This window comes from Gallinula chloropus (genome assembly GCF_964237585.1).
Source record: "Gallinula chloropus genome assembly, chromosome: 2".
Classification (NCBI taxonomy): domain Eukaryota; kingdom Metazoa; phylum Chordata; class Aves; order Gruiformes; family Rallidae; genus Gallinula; species Gallinula chloropus.
In genome coordinates this window covers 53,007,853-53,029,892 of record NC_140086.1, presented here as the reverse complement: position 1 = coordinate 53,029,892, position 22,040 = coordinate 53,007,853, and the positions used below count along the sequence as shown (strand labels likewise).

At 40.3% G+C, this 22,040-nt stretch overlaps 1 protein-coding gene across 1 annotated transcript in view; it reads left to right on the top strand.

Moving 5' to 3' along the window:
- Positions 1-4,768: 4,768 nt before the first annotated feature.
- The window catches only part of MYOM1 (myomesin 1), a 70,215-nt gene continuing 52,943 nt past the window's right edge, over positions 4,769-22,040 (top strand). Inside the window, exons 1-4 of the mRNA XM_084279695.1 lie at positions 4,769-4,886; positions 8,048-8,538; positions 15,870-16,007; positions 20,038-20,248. Of these exons, the coding sequence (XP_084135821.1) occupies positions 8,111-8,538; positions 15,870-16,007; positions 20,038-20,248 (777 nt within the window). The 5' untranslated portion in view covers positions 4,769-4,886; positions 8,048-8,110. The remainder of the gene's footprint in view (positions 4,887-8,047; positions 8,539-15,869; positions 16,008-20,037; positions 20,249-22,040) is intronic.

The following is a 22,040-nucleotide window of genomic DNA, read 5'->3' as shown; positions in this document are numbered from 1 at the left end:
TGTGTCCAACACATGCAACAAGGAGTTATCTTGTGAACAGCTTTTAGGTTGGATGTAGAAATGATAAATAGAGTTGTTTTTTTGTAAGAAAATGTCTATAATGCCCCAAATGACTGAAATGGATGATCTTATTCTCCTGGCAGGGTCTGTACAGTGTGCTGCACATGGGTTGGAGTACTGCTTGATGCTACACTGCTTTGGATTCCCAGCGTATGAGGGGATGTAAGATTATCTATATTATTTTCTTCTTATGATATTAATTCTAATACATATAGAATCACAGAATCATAAATCGTTTCTGTTGGAAAAGACCTCTAAGATCATTGAGTCCAACCATCTATCCAGCCCTACTAGGTCCAACATAGACCATGTCACGAAGTACAACATCTACTCTTCTTTTAAACACTTCCAGGGATAGTGATTCAACCACCTCCCTGGACAGCCTGTTCCAGTATCTGACAACCCTTTCAGTAAAGAACATCTTCCTAATATCCACCTTAAACTTAGCCTGCTGCAACTTCAGACCGTTTCCCCTTGACTTGTCACTAGCTACCAGGGTGAAGAGACCAACCCCCAGCTCTCTATAACCACCTTTTGGGTAGATGTAGGGAGCAAAGAGGGCTTCCTTCACTCTCTTTTTTTTTCCAGACTAAACAATCCCAGCTCCCTCAGGTGCTTCTCATAAGTCTTGTCTTCTAAACCCTTCACCAGCTTTGTAGCCCTTCTCTGGACACACTTGAGCATCTCGATGTCCTTCTTGTAGTGAGGGGCCCAAAACTGAACACAGTACTCCAGGTTCAGCCTCACTAGCACTAAGTGCAGGGGAAATACTATTTTGATTAATGGCTTACAAAGTCTGAATGCCTTTCTTACTGGGATCATAACAGACCAGCATCTCCAGATGCAAAACAGGCTGCCCAGGGAGGCGGTTGAGTCACTGACCCTGGATGTGTTTAAAAGATGGGTATATGAGGTGCTCAGGAATATGGTTTAGTAGAGGACAGATATTTTTGGACTCAATGATTTCAAAGGTCTTTTCTAACCTAGTGATTCTGTGATTCTGTGAAAACAGGCAGCACTGTTCAGCACCTGTCATGAAAAATATTGCACTGGTGCTTCCTGGTTCACTTCATACCTAATTTACTTCCCTCTACTTTTGCATGAGATTGAGTCCCAACACTCAAGGTGCAGTAGGCTGCTCCTAGTCCCTTCTGTTACAAGTCTGCCTCCACATGAAATACAGGTACTGAGAGTGATGCAGAGAATAAAGAGAGACAGAGATCGACTTTATGCAGAGGTTAAGATCTCATGGGTGAAGGTAAGGGAACACAGATCTCCTTTGTCTTCAGTGGGTTATGATGACAGCTACTTAGGGTATAGTGGAGAATAGCACATTTTCCCAAAGTTGTTTAGGGTTTTTGTTTGTTTGTTTTTTTTCCTGGAAAAAATGTCTTTTTCAGAAAATTTGACATGAATTTGAAAATAAATTCTGGAAGACAACACACATGCTCAGAAACCCTGTTTTCAAAAAAATGTTTTTTATTTAGGACTGTACTGTAGTGAAAGAGATGGACTTGGATGCTGTGACTTTGTTGAATACCCACAGCTACAGAATGCTGTACTCTCAAAACTTCAATGGGCAAACAGTCTAGAAAGCTATTTTTTCTTCACTGTGTCAAGTTCTGAATTAATTTTCTAGCTTTCCCACTTAGGAAAGCAAACTGGTCTCTGGCACTATGTAATTCTAATTAGCAGAAGAGAGAACTAACATTTCCAAAGACTCTGTCTCCCAGGACCAATGTGACTAAATGCATGTGGATACACAGTGCTGAAGGGATTCTGAGAGCTCCAGAGCTCCAAGTGGTTTGAAACATGTACTTTGATATTCAAAGAGGAGTTAAGTGGTTTAAAATTAGCTGTGGATATTATCTCATTTTGAAGCCAGATAAAAGTGTGTAAATTTCAGTGCCAAAATAATGAAAGAACCCAGACAATTTTGCGGTTACACTGTAATTCCACTTTATTTACAGGATAAACAGAATCTGAACAGAATTTCAAAACTGTATTTGCCTTGGTAGTACCATTATACCTGGAAAAACACTGAAAATAATGTTTAGATTTTTATATCCCACCTGTGATCTAAACAAATTGTATTGCAATGAAAGCAGAGAAGCAAGAAGTTCAATTGGTTTAATTTCTACATCTCTCTCTGAAAAGCAGTTTCCAACTCATTAAGTATTTTAAAATGTCAGTGCAAATGACCCACAATGAAGGAGAGGGTCAGGACTCCATAATAGAATCCAGGAGTCCCTCCACTAAGGCCTCTACCTTCTCTAATTAAAAATGTATACTATAGCCCTGATTCTACCTCTCAGCAGTACTGCCATGGGCACAGAATCCATGGGAAGACAAGGTTATATTAGGATTTCCGTTTTCCATTCTGCCTGTTGCAGGTCTGGATGTTTTCCTAAGCCAAGATGCAGTTTCTGTGACTGCACAGTTCTTTGCTGGCCACACCTCCCATGCTTGGGAGGAAAGACCAAAAGCCCATATGGTTAGGGTAGCTGAGCAGCTCACCATGTGGAGGATGAAGAGGCATGTGAAGCATCAGGCAGAAGACAGAGGCTTCCTAGGAACAAGTAAGTAGTTTGTGGGGAGTATTAGGAGATTTCAGGTAGAAGAATCAAGGCTAATGAAGAGGAAGATACTAGTGAGCCATTGTACAGAAAAGCCTGGGACTCTTTGGCCTCATCCAGACTTTCTGCTTGTGGTTCCACCAAGGTCTCATCAGAATCACAGAATGTGTTAGGTTGGAAGGGACCTTTAAAGGCCATCTAGTCCGACTCCCTGAAGTAAGCAGGGACACCTTTAACTAGATCAGGTTGCTCAGAGCTTCATCAAGCCTGACCTTAAACATCTCCAGGGATGGGGCCTCTACCACCTCTCTGGGCAACCTGGTTCTGGCCAGGCCACAGTCAACCTCCCCAGGCAGCCAGCACAGGTGAGCTGAGTCAGTCTGGGCTCTTCTTCACACCACCTGACATCACTCCCCCATAAAGGGGCTGGCTGGGGATGGGTGCTCCTGGGTAGTCGGAGTGTGGTCAGGGTGTCAGGTTGGTACTTGCATGGTATAGTACTCTGTGTTATCACTGGGTGTGAGTGAAATTTGCCATGGGTTGTTATAATTCTCCTTTCACGGTGATTTTTGTCAGTAAACTGTCCTTATCCCAACCTGTGGAGGCTCTGTCTGTTTCTCTCTGTGAGTAAGCAAGTGGCATGTGTTGCTAACTACTGGCTGGGCTGAACCACCACATCCAGTGTCTCAGCTCCCTCACAGCGAAGAACTTCTTCCTTGTGTCTAATCTAAACCTACACAGATCTCGTTTAAAACCACTGCCCCTTGTCCTATTGCTATGTGCCCTTGCAAACAGCACCTTTCCAATTTTCCTGTAGGCCCCCTCTAGGTACTAGCAGGCTGCTATAAGGTTTCCCCAGAGCCTTCTTTTCTCCATGCTGAACAAGCTCAGCTCTCAGCCTGTGTTCATAGGAGAGGTGCTCCAGCCCTCTGATCATTTTTGTGATTCTGTTCTGGTAGAATTTCTGAGAGGTCCATGTCCTTCTTGTGCTGAGGGCTCCAGAACTGGACACAGTGTTCCAGGTGAGGTGTCACCAGAGCAGAGTAGAGGGGCAGAGTCACCTCTCTTGATCTGCTGGCCACACTTCTTTTAATGCAGCACGGGATGCAGTTGGTCTTCTGGGCTGTGAGTGCACATTGTTGGCTCATGTCCAGCTTTTCATCCAGCAGTACCCCCAAGTCCTTTTCCACAGGGCTGCTCTCTATCATGTCATCCCCCAGCCTATATTGGTATGAAATAAATGCATGAAATAAAGTGGGCTCATCACTTGTATTGCAAGTTAAATGTACAGTGCAGAGCAAAACCTGTATTTACAATGAAGTCACAGTGCGTTACACGTATTAAACCTCAGATGGCAGAAACCATTCTGAAATAGTTCTGTTCAGCTGCACTGATTGTATATTTCTGGGTCAAATGCTGTGACTAAAATGAAAGAAGACAAGCCCATGTCATTATCCCTAGAGGCAATATCATTTAATTTAGAAACAAGAAGTTGAGTCTGTCAGCTGCATTGTTCATACCTATTTAAATGCCTCGTGAGGTCATGTTCTAAATTTAGTATTTTATCTTTAATAAAGTGATAAAAATGTAATAGCTTGTCAACAGAACAAAGAAACTAAAATTTTATTGAATTGTAACACAGTGTATGGCTTCATAGAGCTTTGCTGCTAGCTGCTTCTCCAGGTTCTCTCTCATTAAGCTGAAATATCCACATTACACGCACTGTGGCTTGGCATAAAAAACAGGTAACCTATGAAACATTAATTTTCTTATACCATGGCAAAGGTCAATATGGAGACTGACCTCTCTTCCTCTCTGCTTCATGATACAATACCTATTTTTTCTCTCCTTAATCCAATTTTACTGATGAAAAAAATCCTGGAAATAATTTTGAATTGGACCACTGATTTCATATTGAATTTAGGGAAGGTACTTAAAAGGGAGAACTCTTAGTTTGAAGCTGCCGTCACCGTGTCTTTGCACAGAGATAGCACAGGGTATCGGTATCTGTCTCTGTCTCTCTCCCTCTTCGATGCTATATTTATCACCCCCCTGGCCATAAAAGGTCCGGACTGGGGCTCTGACATTCCACTGACTGCAGGCATTATTTTTGTTCTGGACCTTGAGGTCCAGTCCTTACCCCTCATCCTGACTACCTCTTTCTTTGCTGGCTTCATCCTCGCTGTGGGGTTTTTTTCCTATTCACCCACTCAAGAGCTCTTCCGTTTGCTGCTAACCATTTGGGCCCTGGTAAGTGTCCCTTTATGACAGAAGATTTTATGTGTTCAGTTATTTTTAATCTGAATTTGCAATGCTAAGTTGATAGCAGCTCCCTTTATTCTTCTCAGCTCAGCAGTTATTTGAGGGACTTGTGGACATGAACTGAAGACATCTGAGGGTTAGCTGGGAAACAAAGCAAAGTAATACAAGGGTTCACTTATGATCAACTTATTTATGCTTGCATAGTGTCACAGTACTCCCAAATGAACCATGTCTTACTGAGATACAGGAGGAGCTTGTCATGAAACCTGCTTTGGGCTTCAAGAATGTGTAAATAATCTAAATATTTTCTAGTTGAATAGCATGTCTTGTGATTTGTAAAGCCACTCACTTTGCTGAAGGAAATTTTTATAATTTTTTTCCTGCTTACAAGAGTTTCTGGTTTTTATCTATTCCACTGCTTTCACTGATCAGTGGAGCAGATCTTTAAAGAATTGCACAGAGTAGTAAAGAGAAGAAGAGTCAATGCCAATAAAATCACCTCCTTTAATGTCCAGCTATGACCTATGAACAAGTACAGAACTCTCTGTCTGCTCAGTAGTAATTTTGGAAATTCAGTTCAACTGCTGCTAACATATAGCTCCAAAATCTGCATATGCATCTAATTATGGCCACTAATATTTTTAGGCTAAGCTCTGCAGTTAAATGCTACACAGATCTTGAGAGGGTGTATAACCTTCAAGGCTGGGGCTGGTTTGGTAGCATGGATTTTACAAAACTCGGGAGATGGGAGTAAATCTGATAATCAGATTGCTCCAAATAGGAGCAAAACCCTTACAAGGTTCAGTGTTTCCTGTCATATCTGATAGTGTCATACTGCTTTATCTGATCAGACTGGTGTGACTGACTAATCCTGACCCGTGACAAATGCTTGACGTTTTAGAGGAAATATAAAACATAACTCATAGCATGATAAAATATCTATAAAAGGAGTTTCCTCTGAGATGATGTTTAGTCAGAGCTGGCCTTTGATTTTAACCAGGAGACCCAACTTCCTGCTCAGCTCCTGCCTTTATTGCTTCAATTCTTACTCCTCCTCTTACTCTTTGATGTCAGGGAGGTCCAGATAATTAATGCTTGGAGGAAAAAGGTTCCTTGTATATGCTTAAAGCATGGACTTCACATCTACCTTGCTCTGATAAGATGTAGTTGAAATACTTCACACGCAGGGTATCGCACACAGTGCTTTATAGTTTTGGATCACTTTCCTTACTTTGAAGCCTGGAAGGTTGTGGGAATCCCTGAGCAACAGCTAACCCTGTGGTAGTTGTATCCATGCTGAAGCTAGCCAACACTGCAAATAAATGTGGTGAAGACAGCTGTAGTGCTCCACAGAAGGAAAATGGGATGTTCTCATGTTCTTTCCCTTCCACTGTGCAAGACAATACTCACCTCTACACCCTAACTTTGCTCAGCAGAGATCACAATGGCTAATTTAGAAGAGAAAGCAATGAAGAAAGATGGTGAAGAAATCTTCTGGAACTAGGGAAATTAAGAGGAACTAGACACTATGGGAAGCTAACAAAGCAAAATAAATAACACAAAATATTGATAGGCATTAGAAACAAAGGTACTAGTCAGAACAATTGCATTCTTTAGACTTACGTGAAAAAATGGCCAGCAGGAGAAATAAGGGAATTAAAAAGGGGCATCAGCTTTTGCCATAGAGATCAACAGGCTAACAACAGGCTAACACTCGTTCCCATTCTTTCCCCTTCCCCAGATGAAAATAAAATAAATGCATAAACTGATCTTCTTGAAATCACAGTTTCACTGTGGTTAGGATATCAGCAATTTCTTTTGCATACTTAAAGACTTCTGGATGAAAACAAGGAAGCATAAAGACCAGGGTAAAAATATCTTGATTTTCATGAAATCACGATTGCACTCCAGCTCTGTAAGTCCATTTTATGTCAAATTATCAGATAATTATTCTTTAGCATCACCAAAACCAGAAGCAGAACAAGATTCCTATTGTGATTGACAGAAAACACCCAATAATAAACACCTCTCAGCATTGGATTTTTAATTTCTTCAAAACATTTCCCAACTATAGCCCATTTTATTCATAATTGTGCACCTTTTCAGGGACAGTCTAGCCATGTGGTAAGCCTAACCACTGGTGATAAAGGAAAGAAAGGTCATCATATGGATTAATAGAGGCAAGTTTGCCTATCAAAGAAGAAAAAGTCAGTTTTAACAACAGCAAAATAAAACAATAACAAAACACAGACTGAATTGCCAGTTTAAAAAAACCTCAAGGGAAATCCTTTCTGCACTCAATCCTCATCCCAATTTGAGAGGGGAACTACCTCTCACCTGATCAAATTTCCTACTACGAGGGACTGCAAGATAATCTACTGATGACTATGCAAAGTGAAGCTTAGATGGGGCTATCATCTGGAGGAAGTTTCTTGATGATCTTCAACATGACATTATAGGTTAAAAAGAGGAGTCATTTGGACTGAGGAACATGATGTTATTTTACTCATTGCATAAAAACTGTATCCCTCATTAAACTGTAAAAATATGATGAGCCATTTGAAATGGATCTCTGGTATCACACGCAACATAATCAATATAATACATATTTACTGAAAAAAACCCCTACATCCTCCTCAATCAATATTTTAAATTAGCTGTTAAAATATTAAACAGAATATTAAATTCAATCTGAAAATTGGATTACTAAAATGAATTGAATGTTAATATATTTTACTTTTATATAGCCTTGTTGGAAGTCTGCACACCTTTAAAGAATAATTTATTACTCAATTCTCTCTTTTGTAATTTAGCAAAAATATTAATTTTCTTTAGTTCACAGTCATGTGTGGAGAAGTTGAGCACATAAAACTTGAATAGTTTGCAGTAACAGGGAGAGCAGCCACACATGAACGGGCACAACAGTGAAAGGTTTTCTGGTCATCATGAATGATACACAAGCATCTTGAAACTTAAATACAGCCCCGTCTTAAAGTCTAAAACACATCATAAAAAGATAACCCTAAACTCATTGCATTTTATTTTTAAAATTTTAATTCTATGTTAGTTTATTAAATTCCACGTTATTTCTATGTGAACTCATCAGTTTCTTTGACAACAGTCATTATGTTTGATCTGTTCTTTTGCAGACACTGTCCTGTTTATTAACATTCAGAAACGTGCAATAAAACCCCCAAAATTAGAAGGCGCCCATGATGTCTTTACCTTTCTACCAACGACACCATGAGCACTATGACCGTGCGTATCGCCATAAAGCACTGCAGTCTACTGTAAGCCAGTACCAAAAGGAAACAAAGAGCAAATCTGCTGTCTACGCTCAAGGATCTGCAGCCTACGCTAGGGGCTCTGCAGCGTATCGCCATGCATCTGCAGCAGACTTCAGCCTTGACTCTTCATCAGCATACAGTCATGGCTCTTCAGCCTACGACCTTGAGTCGGCAGCCTACAGCTATGGATCTACAGCCTATGATCACTCTGCTGCACAAAGTAAAAGGTCTGCTGCCTACAGTCTTGACTCTGAGTCCCTCAGCAAGAGCTCAGCTGCCTACAGCCATGGATCTGAATCTATCAACAAGCTGGCTGCAGCCTACAGGCTGGGATCTGAAGCCTACAGCCTTGGGTAAGTAAATTGAAACAATATTTGAAACAAAAACATCCAGCCACTTCTCATTGAAATCAATGGCAAAGCTCTTCTCCCCTTCCACAGAAATTGCCTCTGTAACTTGGTGTTAATGTATTTTCCAGGTTTGGTGTTTTCCTTTGGCTTTGGCAATAGGAAGGACTGTGGTCAGCCTAGTTTGTTGGACTAGCTCATCTGTGATAGTTGGATTGGCATAAGAACAACACTGAAAATGCTGTTGTGGCTGAATGATGACATATTCTTGCTCCAAACTGGTTAGACACAGGCCACCTCTCCTTCTCAGAATGACAGAATCATAGGGGCTGGAAGGGACCTCAAGAGATCATCGAGTCCAACCCCCCTGCCAAAGCAGGTTCCCCAGGACATGTAGCACAGATAAGAGTCCAGACGGGTCTTGAATATCTCCAGAGAAGGAGACTCCACAACCTCCCTGGGCAGCCTGTTCCAGGGCTCTGTCACCCTCATTGTGAAGAAGTTCTTCTGCATATTGGTGCGGAATATTTCCAAATTGTTTAGCCATATTAGTACAACTGAATTTAATATTCAGTGTTGAGATAGCTTTTGGTCTGAGGCTGGGTCTTGTCTGGCCGGTTTGGAGCAGTAAAAAACTTTGACCTGGCATGTCCATATATCCTTCAACAATTCTTCTTTGGCCTAATGGTTTCTTTTTTATACTGAGTGATTTGAGAAATTGAAAATTTCCCACTCTATATCGGTTGAGGCATACTAATTCCAAAGTAGGAATACTTTACAGTGTTCATCTTGCACTAGAAGAGCAGCTATGCTTAGCTGCCATGGGTTTTTTTATTCAATTAAGATAATAAATATTGCTCAAGTAATTACATTAGCAGAATATTTTAGATATCATAGCCTCACATTATTTGTATGCATCTCAGAGATTTACAGAAATTAGGGGAGTATTAAAGTAAGATTAGAGCAGCTGTTAGCAGTATAGGAAATGATCAACAAATTATAGCCCGAAACATCTGCTCACTATTATATTAACACAAATGTAGAGTCTTGTTGGCAGAACTGATCAAGGTTTGTCCATCAGAAAATTTAAATTTTTAAAGTGGAAGCTCCTCCCAGGACTGTGGATAAAGATGGAATTTTGGCCAAAACCACTGAGGGAAAGACTAACTGTACCACACTGAACAGTACCTTGTTAACTACAGCTTTCACTCAGCTTTGGGAAGTTCAGGTTCAAGTCTCTATGTGCCAGGGTCTCTTCAGGAATTTGAACCTCAGGCTTTTAGAGCTCTTAGAGGGTGACTTGACTGTCTTGGGCTGGGTAATATCTAGTCCTTGCTGTTAAAACAATTTCACTCGCACAAATAATTCACCACGGAGAAGAGCAGAGAGAAGCTAGTTTATAACCTGCTGATGCTAGGACTGAGGGTTGTGTTTCCAGTTAGCGTTGGGTAGGGAAAGAGATCCCAAATTTCTGCAGTAATGCAGCTGTGCCTACATGCTATTGCTGATCCTAACCCAAAGCATCCTTCTTCTAGAACACATAAGAAGTGGGAACATTATATGAAGCTGCAAAAAGTGATTGTAATAAACCCTGCTTTCCAGTCCCAGTTATTCTGGTTTGTCAGATGAGTTTCTTCTGAAACTTGTATATTCTCACCAAGAAGAAGTGTTAACATCACCAAAGTAATATTAAAGGAAATGGAATCACTTAATTATGAGTGAACTGAAAACTTGTCCAGGTTTCCAGAGGTTTTGTTTGAGATAGTATCTTTTGTTTTGAATAGTTTACTTGGTGATGCTTCCAAGCTACTCTGTAGTACAAGAGCTGCCACCAGATTGATATACAAACCTGGTAAGCAAAGATAATAATGTCTTAGCTTTGTCTGTGATCCTGTCCTTGTGTTAGAGGTTTGAGAAATTTAGTGCTGTTATGTAAGGCTGGGACTCAGAGAATCAGACCTACACAATTTAAATCTCTTGCACAAAACTCGGTACATGAGACAATACGGTTCTGAATGATAATCTCAATATTTAACCTAATTGTTCAGTTAATATGGCCTCTCTGTTGGTATTTATTTGGTTTTTACAGCCCACTTTTCTGCAGTCTGCAAGAGATAAAATAAAACAAAAACCGCAGCCATCTGGTTATATATCTTGCCAATTTAAAATAATTATTTCCAAATTTTCACCATAGCCAGATAGCCCCTAACACTTCAGGGGATAATCTGGAGGCAAAAAGTGTTACTAGAATAAATCAGGCAAGTCAAAGACTTTCTGATTTCATCTGTATGAAGGGAATGGTGTAGCAAAAAAAAAAAAAAAAAAAAGAAAAAAAAAGTCTTAAAAAGCTTTAACTTTTCAAAAAGTAGAAAAGACCCTGAATTGAAATGCTGTATCTAAATGACATCCACCAGTGGTGCTTCCTTGAAACCTGAATACACACATGAATCCAAGTCCAGTTAAAATTCTTCAGCCACCAATCGATTATTGTGTATCCCTGGATTTTAGCATCCAATCTACATTTCTGTGTAATGGATACAGTTCTGAAGGTAAAACCCATTAAGCCCAACAGAAAAAGCATACTATTAAAATTCTAAGCTTTTAGTCAAGTCACTACTTATTTTCATCTAAAGTAGCTTCTGCTGAACTTTATTATACCTGCAAACTTTAAAGCTCATCCTTTTCTGTAGCCACTGTACAGAAGGGAGTGTCATAAAGCAACAGTTTTGACGTGCAGTTAGTGCTATGTGAGGAATTCATCATGGGAGAACAGCACAGAAGGACTAGGGACTAGGTAACCTGCAAGACCTTGACCTGACTCCAGTTCTCTGATGTTGGAGCCTTGCTTGACTGGAAAACGTGTCCAAAGTATGGACATAGATAGTGTGAAGGAGCTTTTTCATGAGGACAAAACAGGGTTCATTGGCAAATGGGCTGTTTCTTTACCACCTTTCAAGTCTTCTTCACACCATGACAGCTTAAGGAAGCAAAAGGAGAGAGTCTCACTGTGTAAAGGTTGCCACTTCATGTCTACCATCTGTACCAGCTTGCAGGGACATCTCTAGGTGAACGTTGGCAGGGTCTGTACAGGCAAAGGGTAACAGCTCACTACCAAAAGCCATTGCTGTGGTCACCTATCCTCTTCTTCCTGTCCATGGGGGCTGCTGGAGTGGACAGGTTGGCTCCCATGGGAGACCCCTCTTCCCATGGCACTGTTCCATCCTCCATGTGCTTCTGAGGGATTGAATCAAGTTTGCCAAAGTGGCTTGTCAAACAGGACTGCTGGATTAAACCCGTTTATCTTTCTTTATTCTTGGAAGCTCAATCTTTGGTTTCCCACGTGCTCTTTTCCTGGCCATCAGCATCAGGTAATCCCATTCTGTCATAGACTGAGTATTGGCCACCAAATGGGCCAGAGACATGCTCAGAGGGAAAACACAAGTTACTGGTGTAGCTCAAGCATTTGCATGTATTTTGCAGGTCATGAGAAACAGTAAGGAAGACATGTCACCGTTCAGGTGAACCAAGCAGAGGAGAGGTGCCTTACTAACTTGCAATTAATTAGGCTGCCCGACAGTAAAAGTGAATGCTGTTCTGAGCAATATTGTAACCAGGCCCAGGACGTGGCTGAGTAAATAACACGCTGTAAGAAACATGAGAAGGCTGTGATCTTGAGATCCCTACTGGCGCTGCTCATCCATTGGTTTATTATAGGTGAGGGTTAAGGAGGTGGCTTCCAACGTCATAGCCAAGCATGGAAATTGTTTTAATGAGACCTGCTGTGTGGAAACAATTCCCCTTTAAAAATTCTGTTGTGGAAGATGTGTTAGGGAACAGTGTGGTTGTTGCCAGCGATATTGCCTGGGCCTGTGACAAATCTGTCAGCTACTTAAAATGAATATAGTCACCAGAGAGCACTTCTCATCTTTAGAGGCTGGCTTTAAAGAGCTCTCTCAAAATCCAAAAAGTTCCCCCCCCACACTCCCTGTAACTGGGTTTGCCAATCCAGTCTCTCCTCTTTACTGTAAGTTCAAACACTGCATATGCTGGAAAGCCTGGAAAATGCCTCTTGGCTAATGGAGCTCCTCCAGCAGGTACAGCTGGTATAGGTACTGTATATAATAGATGTATCCCTCCTGTCTGCTGCTGAAGTAAAGCAGCAGAGACGTAACAAAAGCATGCTAAGGACATGATCTTCTATAGGTGTAAAAGAGTTTATAGGCACCTTTTCATGCAGGGGTGGAATAATTAGGGAATAGGGTGTTGTGTTGCACTCCTAGAGCATATTTCTACATCTATGGGGTGCAGACTGTCCTTGTGCAGGGTGGGACACCTGTCCTTACAGGCACAGAAACAAGGGCAGTGCCAACATATTGAGGTATATTTCTGTTTGAGAATAAGACATCAAAAAAACCCCTCTGCTTGGGAGTTTCCGAGTCTTTGCACATCGATGTTGTCTTTAGTTCCTCCATTGGGCTAAAGGGAAAAGCCAATAGTGTCTATCTGGTTTTGAGGGAAAACCCAACAGTATCTCTCTTGTTTTAACATCTCTTACTGCACAATGCCTGTGCCTTTAATATTTACAGTTACTCAACTCCCAGTTAAGTGACTCCATTGAGAAACTAGGAAAATGCTGGTGTTGATGTTTTAATATTCTGAAAACCATAAAAAATGAGGACAGTAGGCTTGGGTCACCAACCTTGATAAGGCAGTGCAGATCTGGAAAAAACTATCTGATCTGGAAAAAACCCCATACATACACTAGCTGGACATATCAAATGAGGCTGAAAGCTGTTAAAAGGTCATGGTACTGTTCCTCCCTGTGAAACTAGAGAGCACTGATACCCTGCTCCTTCTCCTCCAGGGAGATTCTGTTCCACGTATCAGGTAAAAGGTTGGAACATTTTAAAATAAAGGGCAAGATTTTAGAATCTGGTTCAAGAAAGCAGAGTACTCCTTTGAACTACCTAAATAATAGGCAGGGTTTGGTTTCTGTGTTGCACAGGAAGAAACAGTAATAACAGAAAAGAAAACAGGGACATAAACCTGCTGATAGACATAGCAATTGATTTGTTTTCCTATGCAAAGAGCTCCATTTGAATATGCATTTCATTTAGCCTCTGTATAGCTCTGCCTGAAAGGAAGCAAATGACAAGAGGATGTGGGAAAGAGAAACATTTTCTGCTGCTTAAAATCTATTCATCTCAGCTCTTGGTTTATGCACTGCAATTCTGTAAAAGATTTTGGAGTGATTCTGGATACCTTTCAGAATGCACCAGCTGGTCACTCTGATGTGGTCATGAAGCAATTATAAATTTAGGAACTTCTGTGAAAGAAAATGAAAATAAAGAAAAGTACAATGTGTCAGTATGTTAATCCAAGGTGTGCTTGGAGATTAAATACTAAGTGCAGTTCTGATCATCTCACCTCAAAAAGTACAAACTGAAACTAGAAAAGGGTCGGCGACGAGGGCGGTGGGAGATATGGAATACCTTCTGCCTGGATAAAGACAGACACTGGGGCTCTCACCTTGGGCAGGAGGCAGGTGTGGGAATGTAATGTTAATGGACAAAACAGTGAAAGATGTGCAGAGAGTGAGTAAGTAAGGATTTTTCTCAGAGTGGCATGTAAGCACAAAAGAGATTATAAAGTGGAAGATTAAAATAGGTTTTAAAGGAAGTGCCATTTTCACATATAAATAAACTGTGAGCACACTGTCACAGCCAGGAGGTGACCTCTGGTTCAGGATGTCCGTTGACCTTTGCTTGAAACCAAAATGATTTATCAAGGGAGATATTTCTTTCCATAACCTTTCTTTTTACCTGCTCTTGACCACTTCTGGAACAGGAAAGTGGTCTAAAAGCGTAATTGGTGTTATTCAGTGAAACACTTGTCACTAGGGCTCTGCTTAGTCCAAGTGAAGTTTCTGCAAGAGCAAATGACTGAAGTAAATTGGTCAGAGTGTTCTGTTAGCAATTTGAAAAGAGCAGGCAATTACAGGATCCACGTGGATCCATTATTCGGCTCACAGTTACCATCTGTGCTTTTGAGAGTGGAGGGCTCCTTCTTCTGTACCACTACAAAGTATTGGGACCCTGCCCTTGCTCTTAGAAGACAAGTGGAGATGAAGCACTCTTCCTGGTATGACTCGTGTTGGTGGCACCTTTGGAGCCTGGGCTGCAGCCGAAGGAAAAAGCCCAAGTATGTGCCTGTAATCTTACATTACACGTGTGTGACATTCTCAGGGGCCCAGTGCTGGCATGAGTTTTGATTAGATGTGTAGGGCATGCTGCGTAGAGGCACCAGTGTAAGCTACCCAGAGCATGGGAAGCAGGTGAACCATGTTAGTGGTACACATTTGGGCTAACGAGCCTCCCTGAGAAACCACGTGTCTTAATTCTGCTCTAAATCTGTGCACATAAACTGTAAGATTATGCTGTGTAGACAAATCTCTAGACTAGAAGCAGACTCATGTATGATTTCCCTTAGTGGTGTCGAGACAGAGATGAATAGGCGCTTTGAGGGTTTATAAAAGGCTGATGGCTAATTAGGATATTCCATAGATCTGGGAGTAAGAGATGTGCTGCACTGGGAAAGGAGGATGGAGGTATTTGGAGCTTTGTTAACACAATTTGGAACCATGTTAAAAATTAACTCAAAATCACTGCCTCAAATATGCTTCCTGCTCTTCAGAATCCCTCCCAGGCTGGTGGGGAGGGGGGACCTTCCCTTTGAGTTGCTCTTCTTTCTTTCCACTCATTCTCCATGTACCTGTGCTACATTAAACGCTATTTACGCAGCGCTCTGCTTTCAGTGGGTTGGGGTGGTGGAGGAGAACAGTCAGAATCTCTACCCTGGTTACTGAGCAACACCCTGTCCTGCGGTTTCTGTAGGGAGACTCACACATTCCTTTGAGTGGATTGGCACCATCAGCATTGTGGTTGGGGACCAGACAATTTCAGGACTGTAAGTTTTGGAAAAGTAGAGATTATGAGTTCAGGTATGATCTTCAGGATTGTTTGTTGATCTAAATGGCTTCAGGATCTATCAAAACTGGGTGTACAAACCCTGCAAACAAAGAAGCTATTAAATATGCATTGCTATCAGGATATTGTTTAGTCTATTTAGATTTAATATCAAGGGGCATCAGTGTTATATTGGTGATGATGAGTTTATCAAAAGTAACATTTAGTTATGAGTTTAATAGCTCTGAAACAATGCCAGTTAAAAATATTTTCTTGCTTGTCAAACAAGAGAAGAAAAATTTTTAGTACTTTAACTTTGTTTCAGAACATTTCTTAACAGCTTTTTTTTCCCCCCTGAATTTAACATTTCAGACTGAAAGATTCCAATTTAATGATTGAAGATCAATCCTATAAAATGAGCCCGAAAGCAAAGAGAGCAAAACAGAATTTGATATCTGAGGACAAAGAGAATGAAGCCATAGACTACTCGGAGCCCATATTCACAGGACGGTATGCTAATTTTCCTTCTGCTTGGTATCTTCTTTCTGACATTTCATTAACAAATTATAAAAAAAAATGAATCCATTAATCTTTTTTTTTACACTCCTGGATCTCCAGGTGATTGTTTGCACTTCACATGAGTGATAAAAAACAAAGAGAAGTCAACTGGCTGGCAGAAAACTGCCAGACACTGAGCATCCAGAGCCAGGACAGATGAGCCTAGGTGTCTGGACTCTGTTTTGAACACATCATGAGGGCCACTTTCCGTGAAATTAAGATATAATTATAACCCTGCTTACTGGGAACCAGACAACCATGTTGTCCACATCATTTAGCTTATTCCTCTGTTTTGAAGACTGGTTCTGTAACTCAATATGTCTTACCAAGTATTAAACATAGAAACAATGAAAAGATGTGCTAATGTTTTGTCCTGGCACAGGGAAAAACTGGAATGAAACCAAGTATTTTTTCAATTCCATTGTAGTGATTTGTACTGATCTCACATCTTGGTGGTATTTATTGCACAGTTAGTACTGACGTAATACGTCTTACTGCAGCGGTGTCCTCAGTAAAGCTGAATGTGAACTTTATGTGGAAGCCAGAACCAACACGATCAAGGAGGGTCCCCTGCCCTTACTGGGGTATGGCATATGATTTTACATAGAGCCTTTGGGAGTTTAAACATAGTCACTTGTTCAAATCAATGTATCCTGTGTTGGGGAACACTGGTGCATGATTGGAGATGAACAGAAACCTTCCTTCAATTTGTCTTTCTTCTGCAGCACTGCATATTTCAGGGGACACTTCCAAGCTGTTTCTGGGAGTCAGTGTTTGTCTGCCTGCTGCTTAATCAACGCTCAATGTCACTTTGCTTTGTGTCCAGACTTGTGCTTTCATGTGAAACTGAGTTTCACCTTGTCAGTGGAGATGTTATTGCTTTGGTCCTTTGAGCATTTGTGACGCTTTTGTGATGAGACCAACAGTTCTGTTTTTTAATAATTCCTTTCCACTATCCTGGAGTAATATTTTTATTCACCCCTTGTACATTTCTCTGTCAGATTCACTGCTCTTCGATCTAACCAACATTCAGAAGCACACACTGTTACATTTTTAAAGTGTTTATCTGGAGTTTCAGCTATATCTTCTGTGATAGAAATATATGTCTCACACAAAACTTGCAGTAATGTATTTTCAAGGCTTCTCACTACCTGTGTGTCACATCTGGTGTTTCTTCTTATGCAGCAGTAGATTTGCAGTTCACCACCATCTGTCTCCCATGCCCTCAAACACAAATATCCTCCTTTTTTCTTGTGCCTTGGATCTAGAAAAGTAAAATTTATATTGTTGGTCAATAGTTGAAAACCATGACTGATGGCTAGTATCCTGGATGATGATCTTAGCTTTCCTACTGGCCCCTGTGATCTTAATGTACCATGTTGACATCTTAACAAATCATAACGAATAACCTTTTTTTAAATTTTACTTTTTTTTTTTTTGTAAAATGCATTTAGTAACATCTAACAGTGTTATGCTGTGTGCATTGTTGTGACGATTCCTCTTCTTCCTGTTGTTATTGATCTTACTTTTTGCACATGGCAACTCAGGAAGTTGTGTGTGCTTTTGTGCCACTAAAATGTATCAAATAGATCTTTTAAAATTAGTTTAAAAGCATAAAAAAGGCATATGATGACTGCTAGGGTACCCAACTCAACATGGCATGAAATAGTTGGGGCTTCTGTTTTAGGCTTTTTTCTGTTGGCATCATGTTCATGACTGCATGCCAAGACTGTGGAAGCTGCATGCCACATTCCTGTCAGATATTTGGTTTTGTTTGAAAGATAACAGCTGAAGCCCATTGAACTGTGTGCATGTTGTATGTCATTCCCAAATTCCCCTGTGAAATTGATGTATTGTTTCCCATGGGCAGATAGCTTTTACACGGAATAGTTATTTATAAAGGTCAGCTCTCCATGTGCTCATTGGCTGTTGCCTGTGCTGCTGGATGACCTTCAGCACCATGTCACTGTTTCCATTATTTGGTTGCATTTCAGAGTCCTCTGGTTCTGCTGGAAAAGAATTCCCTTGCTCAAATTATTCACTTCACAACTGTTCTTCTTAAACACCTAGCCTAATCCTTGGGAGATAAAATTAAGGACAATCAGCCAGTATGCTAGATCACAAAACACTCAAGAGCTTGATTTAATGCCATAGGTGCTAAAGATACAGGATGGAGCTCATGGAACTATTTGCAACCACTATTAAGCCTATTTCAAAGGGCTTCAGATAGCTGATAAGCTTCAAACAATATGCTCTGTGTGTGCCATTTGGGGGTTGATCCTGTTGTTTTGGTTTGAAAATTGTTTTCTACTGAAACCTCTGAGACTTGGCTGCAGAATCAAATCTTAAATGGCACTGTGTGTCGTTTCTGATGCATTCATTATTTCAAGTAACATGTTTCTCTTTGATCTGGGAAGATTATAACAGGAAGAAATGATTAGCAAACCTAAATATTTAATACTGTTGATCAAAAGCATCTAGGGACCACTACAGCAGATGACTAGGCTGAGCCCAATATTAGTTTGAGGATATTCATCAGGTCCCAAATGGTGCTTTATGCCTTGAGGAGTGGGTACTGTGAAGCTGCCGAGATCTTAACTACTGTAATTAAGTAGGAAATAATGTCAGCTTGCCTTTGAAGGAAAACGCCACTGATTCATTTAGACTGAATGTAGATAGCTACATTCATATACATTAAACTGAGTTTTCAAAATTGTCTTTAGAAAGCTCTGCCATCTATCTACAGCTTCAGATGATATTTATGGAGGGAGATGATGTGTCTAAATGAGCTGAATCAATCATCCCACTGACACTTGTAAGGATCATCCTGTTAAAGCAACCTGAAATGCAGAAAGTTCAAGACAGTTTGAACACAGGAAGAAGGAAGTCAAAGGTCTAAGCTGTTAAGTAAGATTTTTTAGGCTTTTTGAGCATTTTTTATGCTAAGCTTTCAGTACATGTCACTGCTTGGCTGTCTGGCATCTCATCGAACTGACTTCATAGCCCAAAGATAAGGGTGTGGACAGTTAACTATGGATTTTAGTCCAAATTTTCTTGAATGTTGAGATATGCTATCAAATGCATAATATTAGCAATTTTAAAGAAAACAGAAAAAATTTCTTCCTAATCTTTTTGCTTTGTAGCAGTAGCAAGCATCTTATGATAAATTAGTGAGGCTGTGCTTGAGTTCATTCTGGCAATAAGAAAAGGCTGCTTCCTCTATAGTGCCTGCACGATGGCACTGAACAAGAACATAAACAAGAACCCATTTAATTGTGCTATCTGATGTTATCCTCAAGTAACTAAACTCAGCAGAAGGATATTAATGCTTCTCCTTAAGTCAAAGAACACTCATTGTATATGCACGACTATAGCAGCTATGATGTCCTGACAGTGCCAGATAAATAACCCTGCAATGGTACTTCCACACATACGTATGGAAACAGGATTGAGAATAACTTAGTCATCTTACTGGAAACATTTGGAAGAACAGTCAACCTACAAACATTACAGGACTTAATTTTCTATGAATAAAGAGAACTTTTTGTGATATACAGAATGTGGGTGGGTTTTTTTACAAACCACAAAAAGAGGACATTGTTATACAGCTACAAATATCCCCTGCCCCTCTGGTAGTATAAGCACGAATGCTGCAGTTGCAAGTCAATAGATCTGTGAGTATCCGTGCCTTACACTAATCTTCATAGTGATGGAGATATAAAACTGTAGAAGGATAATAGTTAACCTGCAAATGTGTAGGGCATAGTTACAGAGAGAGGCACCAAAAATGGCCATGACTTTATACAGTGAAATAGTCATTCTGCAGTACCCTTCCACATTTCCCTTTGAATACATATGAATCTGTAAAAGCAAAAAAAGTTATGAAAGAATGTTGGCCAGATGGATAATTTGATAGAAAATACAAATGGAATATGTTCTCAGCATTTTCCAATGGGATTCTGCTTTTTTCACATTTTTTCAGAGAAGTGAGTATCAGTGGGATCACAGACACGGAAGAAGAAAGAATTAAAGAAAGTGCTGCGTATGTTGCCAAAAGGAACCTTTTTGCCACGGGTGAAGGAGTCAGTGTCAGCAAAGTGGCCAAGTCAACTTCTGAAGAGGAACATCATGAAAAAAAGTCAAGGAAAGTAGCGATCCGGGAGTCTGCTGAACGTGTGGCCTTGAAGAAAACGGTAAAAGAGTAGAAATGAACACCTAGGCTGTCAACAGCACAGGTCTTTTCTGTTCGGTGCTTTTAACATGCCTAGCACAACAGAGCCCTGGTTCACACCATGGGCAATCACAACAGTGGTAGTAAAATGCCAGAGGACTTTCAGTGGAAGTCTTTTCAATGACTTAAAGTCTTGTTATCTTTGTGTCAGGTGTATACGAAAAGAGGTCTAGTGCCTGAGGTAGGCACCAGGGACTCTGCTGTTGTGCTGTGAGAGAGGGAGAAGGGAGAACAGGGCTGGGGAATGCTCTTTGGTAATACCTACACCTGATTAAACAACACAACATCCTTCACCTGCATGATGAGGCAGTTAGTAGCAGAGAAGAAAGGTGCCAATACATGCATCTTGCCAGTAAGGAGGTGATGGGGTAATTTCTGGATTTTTATGGCCTGGGAACAAGCTTGTCCAAAGTGTTTACCCCAGAGCTTTAATCATAGGGTCTAAATTAGGGAGGGAATTGCTAAAGACATCTAGAACTGAATGTCTAATTGTGGGTAGCTTTGATATTATTGTGCAACTTATTAAAAAAATGTTGAAACCGAAAACAGTTTCAACTGTGTTATGGCCAGACTAGAAGAATATATTGAGTGTAAATATGTTTCATTTAGCAAATTTATTAATGTTCTGAGCAGAAGAATTAGCGATTTGCTTGTAGAATATCCTTGTAACATGAAGTTGGAGAGGATGTAAACACTTTGAAGGACAAGGTAAAAGTTCAAAATCATCTAAAAAATTGAGAAATAGTGAAAGTGAAATTTGATAACAACCAGTGACAATTACTACTCACAGAAGGACAAGAACAAGTAAATGAGGAATGCCTGACAAGAGAAGTAGTGGAGCATCTGGGAGTTATAACAGGTCACAAATTTAATGTCAGTCAATTTGATGTCAGTTGCTGTATAAAAACAAATGCCATTCTAGAGTGTATTAACAAAAGTATTGTCATTAAAATGCAAGGGGTAATTATTTGTGTTGGAGACTGTTGGAATTCTGATAATGAGTAGTTACTGCTTTATGAAATGTTGAAGACAAGTAGAACCTGTCCAGAACTGAGAAACAACAATTGTAAGGAAAATTGGTATTGCATAGTTTATAGAAGACTGAGATGATTGTGAAAGCTGTCTTCTATTAATAACCGTACTACAGGGAACAGTAATTCCCCACATATGTGGAATTTAAGGCAGAAAATAAACAGTTTAGTTTGCAGAAAGTGAGATTTATAGTTGGAAGATTTATAAATCTTGCAGAAAAAAGATTTGTAGCAGTTGAAATAATTATACTAGGAAAAGTTTGAGAGCAGGTCTGTGAGACATGATCCAGGCATACAAAGTACAGAATCACGGAACCATAGCATGGTTTGGGTTGGAAGGGACCTTAAGGACCATCTTCTTCTTCCAACCTCTCTGTCATGGGGAGGGACACCCTCCACAAGACCGGGTTTCCCAGAGCCCCATCCAACCTGGCCTTGAACACTGCCAGGGAGGGGGCAGCCACAGCTTCTCTGGGAAACCTGAACCAGAGCCTCACCACCCTCATCGTATACAATTTTTTCTGTAAGAAGATATCTGAGTTTCAGCTCTATTTCACCTTTTACTCTGTATTAAAAAAAAAAAAAAGGTTAAATGTGGAGAATTGTTTTAATTAGAATATATTTAAAGTGAAAAAACTCTAGTAAGATAAAAACTACTTATTCTAGAAGGGGAACTTCTGGAAGGTGAAAATAACATTTTCTGTGCCCAGGTGACATAAATAC